Source organism: Chenopodium album, chromosome 21, assembly GCF_948465745.1.
Source record: "Chenopodium album chromosome 21, dcCheAlbu1.1, whole genome shotgun sequence".
Lineage (NCBI taxonomy): Eukaryota > Viridiplantae > Streptophyta > Magnoliopsida > Caryophyllales > Amaranthaceae > Chenopodium > Chenopodium album.
In genome coordinates this window covers 37544220-37556440 of record NC_137854.1, presented here as the reverse complement: position 1 = coordinate 37556440, position 12221 = coordinate 37544220, and the positions used below count along the sequence as shown (strand labels likewise).

The window sequence follows — 12221 nt, the reverse complement described above, 5'->3', positions numbered from 1 at the left end:
TAAAAATAAATTGCTATTATACATGAAGATAAATAAGAATTACATACATTTAATAATTTTATTTTCATAGTTCAATGTAGGAGGTCATATATTAATGTGTTATTTAAGATTGTTTAAATTTCCTACGATAAACTGATAGATTTTAGTTGTAATGTAGAAGCTTTTAATATTTAAATTTCAAAAATGTAAAATATGATAGAAAAAAAGATGACATCATCATTGCATTTAGGCGGGAATTTTTTTATTGAGAGATCGACACGTGAACAATGATGACGTCAACAACTTCTGTTTTAGTAATAGTTAATAGATACGAGTACGTTGTAACTTTCAAACTTTGTATAGGATACCAATACCATTGAGATTTTTCTTAGATTTACTATTTAGAAATACCAATATCTATTTAAAATTACTTTATTTTCTTATTTATTTATGAGAAAATCAATTTAATCTCATTACCAAATACTCCTTTATTTTAATAGACTTTAATATCATTATTAATAAAGTATCATAATCAAAACCCCCTTCAAAAAAAAAAAAAAAGTATCATAATCAAATAAATAATAACATACTAAAATTTTAATTCTTTTCATTTAAACAAGTTTTAAAAGACTTTCAAACAAGATAAATCTTTTACATGGTTTCAAAAAAAAAAAAAATGGTTTCAAAAAAAGATAAATCTATTACGAGTATTATTTTTTTAAAAAACTAAGAGATGGATAAGCCGATAAGATTATATCACAAAGAATGAGATAAAACCGTCTTTTCTGATAGTATAAATAATGAGAATCGAACCCCTAACAACTCATTTTGGATTATTGTATAGGCGACTAGGATTAAAAAATTGAAAAAAAAGAGCTCCTACTATAAATTGAAAAAATAATAAGCAACCAAAAATACTAAAAAGGGCACTTTTTCCCAAAAAATAAAAGTTGCTCATCTGGGCTCTACCCTGCTCCTCAGCAAATTCAAATTTAAAACTACACAGAAATTTACATCCCCTAAATTTTTTTTTATTTCCCAGAAAATTTAACACCATATTATAACATTTATAACCGTTTTTTTCACCCACTCTCCAATTTTCTCTCTCTAAAACAAAGAGCAAAATCAATGGCGGAATCAGCTTGTTTAAGACGTTCATTTTCTAATCCTTCTGAAACTGCCCATGATTTTACAGAGGTTTGTTGGTTCATTTCTATCCCAGATAACCCACATTTTAATTTTAATTACATTTCAGCTGATTCTTATCAATTTTGTTTATATTCTTAACTGGGTTTTGTTTTTCTGCTTATTTTTGCCCATTTATGAACTGGGGTTTTGTATTTAAGCTCGAATTTGTTGTTGTTTCATAATTTCTAATTTTTGCTGTTAATCTTCTCTTGGTGCATTATATACTTATATGGGTGTTTCAATTTATTATGATATTTTCAATATAATTGCTTGAATTTGTACTTAGAAGCTAAAATTATTATGTTTTCAATTGGTTGAAAGTGGGTAGTAATTTGTTGTAATAGTATTTAAATTAGCTTAGAAGTATAATATAATGCTTAAATTCTGAAGGAGATCTTTGTTGCGTATGCGTTAGTATCAAGTATGTACACTCACTAAATGATTCCGAATTATAGTATGGTACAAATTTGTTGGGTATGCAATAAGAGAAATTAAGAAGATTTTAAGTGTACTCTTTGTTTAGTTTTTACGAAGATGGGTTTGCAAGAGCATATAACACTAGATCGAAGTGACTGGAAGATGACAATCTTTGTGGATGAACCCGGGAGATAAATTCTTGGTTCATGTAGCCGACCCCATACTTTTGGGATCAAGGCTTTGTTATTGTTGTTGTTGTTGTTAGTTTGTTAGTATTGCTTGATCAATTATTCTTATAATTCTATGTAAATCAATGGAGAGGTTTTTCAAACTTCGCACTTGTTGAGGGACAGCTTCTGTAGTTACTTGAGAATGCAACTTGTAGCTCATCTGATTGTCTTTGAGTTAGTCTTTGTGCTAGTTAATACTCGTATTGCACCAATGTTGCTTTGAGCTGTGATGGTTCCGACAAGCAGTATGGTATGTATTATATACGGACAGTTCAATTTAATTCTTTAGAATTTGATATGAAATTTATTGAGTGGTATGAATCTTATATATCTCTGAGCATCTTACTGTCAAATGGTAAAAATTACTACGAGTATTAAATGTGGTGAGTTCAGCTGGAATATTGATCATAACATTTTATCTTATAGGGAGATCCGGCTCGTGCACTTGGAGACTCTATATCTTTTGGGAGATATATGTCAGAGTCCTTGGCTTGGGAGAAATGGTCAACTTTTTCTCACAATCGTTATCTAGAAGAAGCAGAAAAGTCTTCCAAACCTGGATCTGTTGCCAAGATGAAAGCTTACTTTGAGGCCCATTATGGGAGGATTGGTGCAAAGAAGCAGGCAACCCTAGAGCAAGCAAGTGATGATTCTAGCTTTGTTGAATCAGAAATTTTCTCAAGCTCGAGCTCACCTGCATTGAATCCAGACATGACAGTTCCCAGCAGTCATTCAATTGTTAATGAACTTCGAAGGAGCTTGAGCTCCCCTGCACTGAATCCAGAAACAGCCCTTCTTAATAGTTATTCAACCGCTGATGAATTTCCAAGTAACGATACCCCCAATGTGGAGCCTCTGAGTGTCATTGTCAGTTCCTGTGACTCATCCAAAACCAAAGAACTACAAATTGCGGAAGCCATAATTGTGGAACCAAGTTCAAATATTGATTACAAGGAGTGTCCTGAGGCTCAAGTATACCAATGTGAGGATGCAGAAGTAAATGCTAGCATCACCGAAAACTCTGTTGAGATCAAGGTTGACTTGTCTACAGATGCATTGGAAAGTGATACAATTCTGATCACCCCAGAAAGGAAGGTGACTGTGACTATAGAGGTATATAATCACTTATACCTCTCTTTTCTTATCAGTGGTTATGTATATACTTCGTATCTTTTTCTGTATTTAATACTAGTTACTATTGATGCTCCAGAAGGAAGCCAAGAAGGACAAGTTGGACTTAAGAAGCAAGCAGAAACCATCAGATTCATCATCGAAAAGTTCAAAAAAAAGCAATGTGTCCAAGTTATCATCCTCTCTTGCTAGACTTGCAACTCCAGTTCGGCCTAAAAAGGAATGCAGTGGCACGCTTAGCACTCCTAAGTTGGCAAAGGAGTCTATTGAGATGAAAAAACCAACTTCAAAATTGGTTCAAATGTCAATCAATGTTAATTCTGATGTTAAACTAATGAATAGATCTTCTTCAGTTTCCCATAAAACTGGAATAGAAAAGGCCTTCACTCCTCTGGGCAAGATGATAAGACAAAGCTTTGTCCACACACCAGCTCCAAGTACTAGTAGGGTATGTATTTTTCATCTCTGTTGTGAGCTTGTTGATGTAAATTGATGAGTGCTGTCTCCATCAATAGTGGATTTATTCACTATATTTGCAACCTGTTTGATCCTCTCAATGGAATTGATTATCTGCTATGTAATTGCATAATTAAACAAAGAAAAATTTTAATAAAAAAAAATCTATTATTGCATTAGAACCTGTATCTTGGATGGGGGATATTGAAATTGATTTGAAGAAATGGATTTAGTGGAGCATATTGCACTTGATAGAATCGAATGAAGTGGGTGGTAATTAGAGATTGTTGTTGTCGTTTCTCTCTCTATGATAAGGTGAAGTTTGATTTCATGATTTAAACAAAGACCAAGTATGTTTATAGATATAATCTTCTAATTTCACACTTGGATCAATATTTTCTTAGTATTAGAAAGAAACCACTAAACTTTTGTTGCAGACTTTGAACAAATAGTTTATTGATATGCTAACTGTTTAAAAGCTAAAAGGTTTTAGTGTTGTTCTGAACATTATTCTAAGAAGTAATGAGATGCATTTCGTATTGCAGGCATCTGTCAACAGTGTTTCACGGCATCCATCCGGAACTCCGCAAACAGAATATAGGAGGTATGCTTTATTCAATTATTCCATTGAAGTGTTTATTATTGTGCTGTGCTCAACTTTATGAAACTTAAGCTTTCATGCCTGTCTACAGAAGCAGAATAGCTCTTGAGAAGTCATTTGCGAGGAATAGGTCATTGGACCAGAAATTGCAGTCGCCCTCTGTCAGGTAAGAATAACAATAACTCATCCAGCCTAAAAAAAGTTGAAGGTCTTGTCCATGAGACTTTTGTTCATAAAGCCAACAGTTAACTTATAACTGAATGTTATCATGTGACTCAACTTTGCAATAGTTTCCTCAGCTTAATTATCTATACCATATGTTAAACTCATGTATATGCAGTTAGGACTTGGAGTAAGTTAATGTAGTTGGATCTCATATCATGCAGTATATGGATGTCTGGAAATTTAATTAATAAAACCACAATATAAATAGTCTTAAGTGATGTGGTTTGTAACAATTAGACGATTGAATTATATACTAAATACTGATCTCTAAGTCTGCGAGAGCTATTCTTGTGTTTACTTTCGATGTATTTCTTGGGATGTGTTTGCCCTGTTTTGGTTCCCTGTTTTGTTGTGCAAAGCTAAGTGTGACTTCATTTCTGTCATCTTCCTTGACGAGGAAAAAAAAAATAGTACAGCTAACATTATTTCTCATTGAAACTTTGACTGACGAGCACATGTCACTTGACAGTACTAAGAAGTCTCCAGCACAATCTCCAATCACATTCTCTCCTTTCAGTTTTAGGACTGAAGAAAGAGCAGTAAAACGTAGAGAGGTAAGCCCCAGATTTTAATGATTCCTTGATTTTACTGTGAATTAACTTCTCCTTATCGTTTGTTTTGTATCTGCCAGTTTTTTGAAAGGTTGGAGAAGGAAGCAGAAAATCAGAAGATGCTTGATAAAGCTAAGGTGCTTATGATATCATAATTTTCTGAAACTCAAACATAAAAGAAAGAACTTTCTATAACTGTGGGAAGGAGCTAAGACCTAATCTAGGAAAAGTAGTATTTGTAAAATTCCGGACACCTTTGCTATCACCAACACCTGTGCTATCGCCAACACCTCTGTGGCTCACAGTCTGTCTTGTGACAAAAAATGATAACTAAATCACTCAAATAATCTATTGATTGCACAATTGCTGAATGAATATCACTGGTTTTACTTAGTTTCTTCATATCTTCTCATGTAGTCAGCTTGATAAACTTACCTTCTTCCCAGTACATATACTAGTAATTGACATTTGTAAACCTGCGTGCAGGTAAAATCAAAAGCTGATTTCAGGAAAACATCACAGAGTGTGAATTTATCCATTGCTGCAGCAGATAGAAGAGAAATTTTAAGTGATAAAACAAAGGTCTTCCATCTTGTATACTGTTGCTTGCATCTTGCACCTTTTATGTTCGATTTTTGTTTTATTACTAGTAATTTCATGATAATGGGTTATTGGATTAAGATATACTTGGTTTATCATCTAGTTAAGATATAGATGTATCTATATCATTGTTCTCCTTTCAACTTTCACCAGAAAATCATGCAGAAAAATGTAGCCATCCTTGCATGTTATTCAATCCTTTTATAACTTTGATGGGATCCAATCCTGCTTCTCCCATTTCTCTCTAGTCTCGTGCTTATTTCTGATGTCTCTTGCAGATTTCTGTTGCACGACCACTGCCACCAAAGTGTGAAAGTAAAACTTCAACCAACCTGGTAGGAGGAAGAAGCTCTCAGCCTCCTCGAAGTAGTGCTGGTGCTAAACCTGCTTCAGCAAACAAGTCAATTCCAGTCATGCCGACCAAGAAGAAGAGACATGAAAATGCCTCTCCGAACATCCTTTGACAGTAAATCCCCCCAAATGGAAACTACTGGACTATCAAGTGCTAGCTTTCCTCCACCAATCCGCCTTATGCTGTGTATTGTATTCATTCTCTTTTTAGTGTACAAGTTTTGCAGTCCATTTTTTTTTTTTATATATCACGGTGCTTGTGTATAGAAGGAAGACTAAAGTTGTAGAATCAAAGCATCATTGTCTGTCAGTCTCTAAAGTTGTACCACTTCTTGCTGAAAATAAAAGAAAGAAATTTTACAGCCTATTCGTTTGGTTATGAGAGTTTTATCTGTTGTACGAGTTAATTCATAACCCCATGGTCATTTGAGGTTGTCATCAACTCATCATCTCTTGTATTTGAGCGAAAACCTCGTTTTCTACTTCATGGTTTTCGTCCCAAACACAATCTTTAAATACTAATTAGAGAGAGGTATCAAAGTTATCATCAGATAACAATAAAAATCATGCTTAGTATGATAGTAGTTGGTAATACCAGGGCTTTCTAGGGGTGTGAAACATAGTTCCCGTCAATAATCTTGACATGTGTTGGGTTAGTATGCCTCAAATTCCATAAGCCCAACTTATTATGTCGGACCATTTTTAAAAGGTTTCTAGAAAATTCTTACACATTGAGAAATTGATGGGAAAATAGTTGAAGAACCTAGAAGAATTGTATAATTATGCATGTGTAGAAGTTTCCATACACTTCTATTATTCCTTATCTGAAATATTTCAGGTATAAATATAAGGTTTTAGACATCATATGTATGATGCATCCACTTTCATTATCCTGCAATGTTCTGATCTTATACACTATGAGAATGTTTCCCCATACATTATCCTGATCAGAGTTTTCATTCATATACGTAGTATATTCTCAATGGAAACCCCAATCAAGATAAATGGAAACTACTGGACTGCTAAGTGTTAGCTTTCCACCAATCCACCTTATGTTGCGCAGTAGCGGATGCAAGCCACTTGAGTGGGGTCCCATGACCCCACTTGAGTTTTTTTTTTTAAAAAAATTCCTAGTAAAATTTAATTTTTTTTTCAATTAAGATACTTGTTTTTTTATATCAAATGACCCCATTAAAATTAACCAAATGCATTTTGACCCCGTTAAATATTAAGAATTCATCTGTGGTACGAATGTTGTTCTTTTGATTTAATGGAAATTTATGATTTAGTGGAATGTTTGTCCCCTCAATCTCTTTCACGTTATTCTTTTGATTTAATGGAAAGTTTTCTTGCCACGTCCAATCCTTTTGTTTAAATGTACATATAAAAATTATAAAAAAAAAACTTAATATAATGGCTCAAGAGTTATACTAACTACATAAGACCCTTATCACTGAAGCGATCTTTCAAATAGGGGTTGTTCCCTAAAACCGTTGACTCCCATGTCAAAAAGTCTAACGTATGAATTGTTCTATGACGAAAAGAGTATACTATAAAGTGAAATTATCTTTGCTATTTCTCCAATATGAGAAAGTCACAAATGATTTGGGAAAAAGTTACCAAAAGAGCTAAATAGATAATGTAAGATGGATTGATCATAAATATGAAATCTTGAAATCTTGAATTCTTGAAATTTGATTCATCTAAATATAGTAGTGTATAACAAAATCAAAAACTATAATTATTGTTATTATTATTATTATTATTATTATTATTATTATTATTATTTATATATATATAACGAAAAACATTCTTACAACCAAGAACCAATTAAAACAAAAACTAAGTGACAAGAAAACCAAATAAACCGAAAGCTACATCCAAAAACATCTTCTTTCACAGGACACTATGAGAGTCGTCTGTAGCTGACGAAGCTCGCTTACGTTTGCAACCTACCTTAATCCTGCAAAATAAGAAACGATTAGAAACATGCATTCTGCTACCCGATTTCCGTAAGCCTAGAGATGGACATCGATATAAAGTGGTTGAATGATTCGATAGGGATCGCGCTGAAAATCGAACATCCCAAGAGGGATTAAAATTCAAATGTGGCAAGCCAACTGGATGACTAATTTGGACCGACGAATAGGGAAAATCTGAAGCTATGGCATCAACTAGGAGGGGAGGATCTTGTTGGATAGGAGTCGGATCATCTGTCATCAAGGTATGTGGGGAAACATCTTGATGACTCAAGGAAGAAGCTAGATTTCTTTCATTGAAAGGGGGCCTCTGCTTCCCAAGATTGTGACCTTGGAGGGCCTCCGCCAAGATAGGTTTTGATACCCGAACAACTCGGATAGTAATATATAAAAGAAAAACAGGCAAAATTATAGAACTGAAGCTCTCTGCCCGAAGCAATATTCCCCAAAGTTTCTACCGAAACCATCATAAAACTATCATACAAGACTTACGATTCCGTGAATTAACAAACTTGTGATGACGCTTCTCATCCATAACCGAGCCATCTAAATCATTATTATTAGGAAAAATACACTTTAATAATCCCAACTATTGGCGATTTACTTTTAATAATCCCAACTAAGGTTTATTTTTTAATAATCCTAACTATACTATGTGTTTGCTTCCAACAGTCCCAACTGGTCAACGACCTGTTATAACAAGTAACTAGGACACGTGTTGACAAATGATTGGTTCAAAATTAAAAAAATTTAAAAGTTAAAAAAAAAAAACAAAAAATCAAAATAGTCCCCTTTTCCCACCGTAAAACCACTAAGCCCAACCCCTAATCCCACCTGAACTGGCCGGCCGCCGCCTATAAACCCCTAAAACGGTCGTTCTACCCCTCCCTACCCCTAAAACCAACACAACGGCCGCTCGGAGCTTGTCAATTAGCAGACCAAAGGCAGAATAATCAACACAATTAGTGGAGAAAATGCGAGGGAAATGCGGCGGTGGCGACATACGGCGTTGCTGGTTTGGTGCGCGAGATGATGAGGAAGATGTTGTGGTTATTGGCCGTGCTGCTGGTCGGTGTTTGAGACGCGGGCTGCTGGGTTTTGTGTGAGAAGCGGTGTGGTGGTGTACTGGTGTGTAGTGGTTTTTCGTGGTATTGCGCGGCTGTTTTGGTGGCTGTTGTGTGGTTTAATTTCAAGGGGCGAGGATGGATGGTAAAGGCCGGCCGGCTGCTTAAGGTGGTTGAGGGGCTTGGCCGGCCGGTTTTCAGCGAGGTTGGGGGCTGGGGTTAGGGTTCCGGTGAGGCTAGTGGGTGGGGAGATGTGGCTGGAATTTTGGTTTATTTTTTTATTTTTTGAATGTTTAATTTTTTAAAAAAAATTCTTAATTTTGGACCATTCATGTGTTGACATGTGGCAATTAAAACAAAAAAAAGAAGAAAAAAACTTCTTCAACAGGTCACCGGTCATTGGGACCATTGGAGGCAAACTGACCCCGTAGTTAGGATTATTAGAAAATAAACCTTAGTTGGGATTATTAAAAGTAAATCGCTAATAGTTGGGATTATTAAAGTATATTTTTCCTTATTATTATTATTAGTTCTGTAATTATTATTTATGTCCATAAACACCTATATGTCACCAGCATGCAAAGCTAGACGACAAGTAGGACAAGTGCGGTTGATGTGCTTGTTATACCAAGAATCCATACAAACCTCATGAAATCTGTGACCACATCGATCCACAACCCACAACCTAAATGTAGTATGTTTGGATATGTTGAATTTCTCCAAGCAAATCGCGCATTCGGTGCAATTCTTAGTCACTTGTTTTACCCTCTCCAACTGGTGTTCCGTGTAGGGATCCTGACATTGGTATAGAAGTTGATCAAGCCGGCGTGCCGGATATTTCCAACCTTAGTGGAAGAAGGAGCAACATGTGTACGTAGGGATTTCCGTAACTAACAAGGTGTACGTACCAATGCACCGATCTTTGGTAGTCATTAACCCCGTTGCAGTAGAATATATTCCAAGTTGTATCTAAGAGTTTGAATCTGACATGAACTTGGTGTTAACATTCAAGGTGAACGTTTGATTCCAAGTTGGGTTGAACGGGATATTCATATATGTATATTTAGGGGAAAAGAAAAGTGATAGTATTTTTTTTTTTTTTTTTTTAAAAAAAAGGAAGTTATGAATTTGTTACAAAGTAATTTGGAGATGTGGTAGTTATTTGGATTTATAGTTTTTTTTTTTTTTACAAAAAAAATTTAAATTATGGAAGTTAATAAGATTTAAGTTTTAAAAGTTTAGAGGGTTGTCATTAAAAGTTGTATAAAAGATAGATTAATTATTTGCGTTTTCAAAATTTAAATAAAGCATCATTTATTCTCTCTATTTTTTTAGTACTCGTATATAATTGCATGATGACTTGTTTAATAGAGTAAAGATTACAATTAGGTACTCAATTCTTTTGTTTTTCACCCTTTAGGTACTCAATTTTTTTTTGCTCACCTTTTGGGTACTCAATTGATTTTCAGGTGAACAACTCACCACTAACCATACCTAATTAAAAAAATTAATATTTTAAAAAAATTATTTTTCTTAACCAAGACTCAGAAACTATCTGTTATACTCTATTTAAAGGGGCATGAACTTGGCCAAAAAATGCCATGAAAACACCAGCAAAACAGTAGCATCAAAATAGGAAGATTCACCATGTTCTCTTAACCAAAATTCATTCAAAACGATTTTCCCTGATTCAAAAAAAAAAAAAAAAAAAAAAAAAAGCTTAGAGGGTCCAACTTGGGAAAAACATGAACACACATAATATCATCCATAAAGAGCAATGGATGAGCAGTTCGAACAGTTTGAACACCCAAACAGGGAGCTACACCTTCTTCAACAGACTGAATTTCATTTTCAGCTCCTCCCTGCTCCATTCTTCCCTAAACAGAACACTGACCATATTTTGAAGTTAGGCACTTCAAATGCACAAGAAAAACACACACAACACCATCAATCACACATACACAATTTCACCAAAACCTCCCCTGTTTTAGTACGCAAAACAGATCAAGTAATCAAACCCTAGAGCAAAATAATCAACATGCAATCAACATCCACCAACAACACAAGCTTAAAACAACAACAAACAACAACACAGCAACAAATTTAACACAAAAAACATAAGAAATCGAAATTTCGATTTTGTTTTAAAAAAACCCAAAAAACGCAAAACCCTAAGTCACAATTAACATCATCAATTGGGCAAAAAATTCAAAATTTATATCTAATTAACAACAAAAACCATGAGTAATTAAGCATACCTCAAAAAAATGGCGGCTTTTGTTGTCGTTTTCCCCATAATCGAATTTTGCTGCTCGTGTTCTTCGAGTTGTGCGCAACAAATATTTCCAGAAATGGAAAGAATTAAGGGGCAAAAAGGGAGAATAAAGAATAAGAAAGGGGAAAAAGAAAAGGGCTGACCCGCGCATTTTTCTAATCGGGTGGGGCCCACTTTCAGTTAACCAAGGTACCGAATTCTTAACTAAAGGTACTGAATTCTTAGGCTAAATTAATTTTTTTCGCCGGAACTCTTAACTCAGTACCCAAAAGAAAAGCAAAAAAAAATTAAGTACCTAAACGGTGAAAAAAAGTAGAATTGAGTACCTGATTTTGTGAGACAATAGATAATATAATATCACATAAATATTTGTAAGACATAAAGACCATTAGTAATAGTTCTTCTCTTATTTGAATTTATTTGAAATTAACTGAATTTATCTTAAATTAACTGAATTTATCAAACCTTATTAAAACTTATTTTTGCTGTAATTTTGAATTGGTTAAACCTAAAATAAGTAAAAATAAGGTAAACAGAACATGTCTTAAGAAAGTCTAACGAGTTTGAATAAGTCACAACAAGCACTTTAAGGCGTACAATTTCAAATACAATAATGTGAAGACAAGACACCCAGCGTTTAAGACTTTCAACTTGATCAATACTATTGGGATTTTTCTTTTTTTATTTTTATTTATTTATTAATATTTGCACATTGTTTTTTCTATAACTTATTTTATTTAAATTGTAAAATTTGATTGATGTCATTTTTAGCACTTGATTTTAAAATATAATTTGATGTAAAAAATTATAAAAATTATATATTAATAAAATACATATTATTACAAATCTAACACACGATCCAACTTGATGTATATTATCGTACCTATAAGATTAAATTTTAGTGAAATCAGATGACATACTAAGGGTTATATATAAGCATTAAATACACTCTTGCATTGGAAATTGTATAAAATTAGTAATTCATGAAAAAAAACACGCGTAAATCAGTGTAATTAGTGTTTATATTTTGATGATTTTTAACTTTTTACGATTTTCAAGTGTAAATTTAATGCTTATATGTAGCCCTTAGGGCTATGTATAGCATTTTCCTTTATCTTTTTATATACACTGTCTTCCTATTCGTATGTTATAAACTTATAACCCTAATTCTTTT

General features: G+C 33.7%; 1 protein-coding gene across 1 annotated transcript; it reads left to right on the top strand.

Annotated features, from left to right (window-relative positions):
• Positions 1-982: 982 nt before the first annotated feature.
• LOC145602792 (uncharacterized) lies at positions 983-6121 on the top strand. The gene is made up of 9 exons (XM_081658945.1): positions 983-1176; positions 2241-2927; positions 3025-3393; positions 3947-4005; positions 4094-4168; positions 4697-4781; positions 4859-4915; positions 5265-5360; positions 5657-6121. The coding sequence occupies exons 1-9, from the start codon at positions 1108-1110 to the stop codon at positions 5840-5842; spliced, it is 1683 nt and encodes a 560-aa protein (XP_081515071.1). The 5' UTR covers positions 983-1107; the 3' UTR covers positions 5843-6121.
• Positions 6122-12221: the final 6100 nt, after the last annotated feature.

Coding starts and splice junctions, on each gene's coding strand:
- LOC145602792 (XM_081658945.1), top strand. CDS start 1,108: ATGGCGGAATCAGCTTGTTTAAGACGTTCATTTTCTAATCCTTCTGAA. Junction 4,782..4,858: donor GAGCAGTAAAACGTAGAGAG/GTAAGCCCCAGA, acceptor TGTATCTGCCAG/TTTTTTGAAAGGTTGGAGAA. Junction 5,361..5,656: donor TTTTAAGTGATAAAACAAAG/GTCTTCCATCTT, acceptor TGTCTCTTGCAG/ATTTCTGTTGCACGACCACT.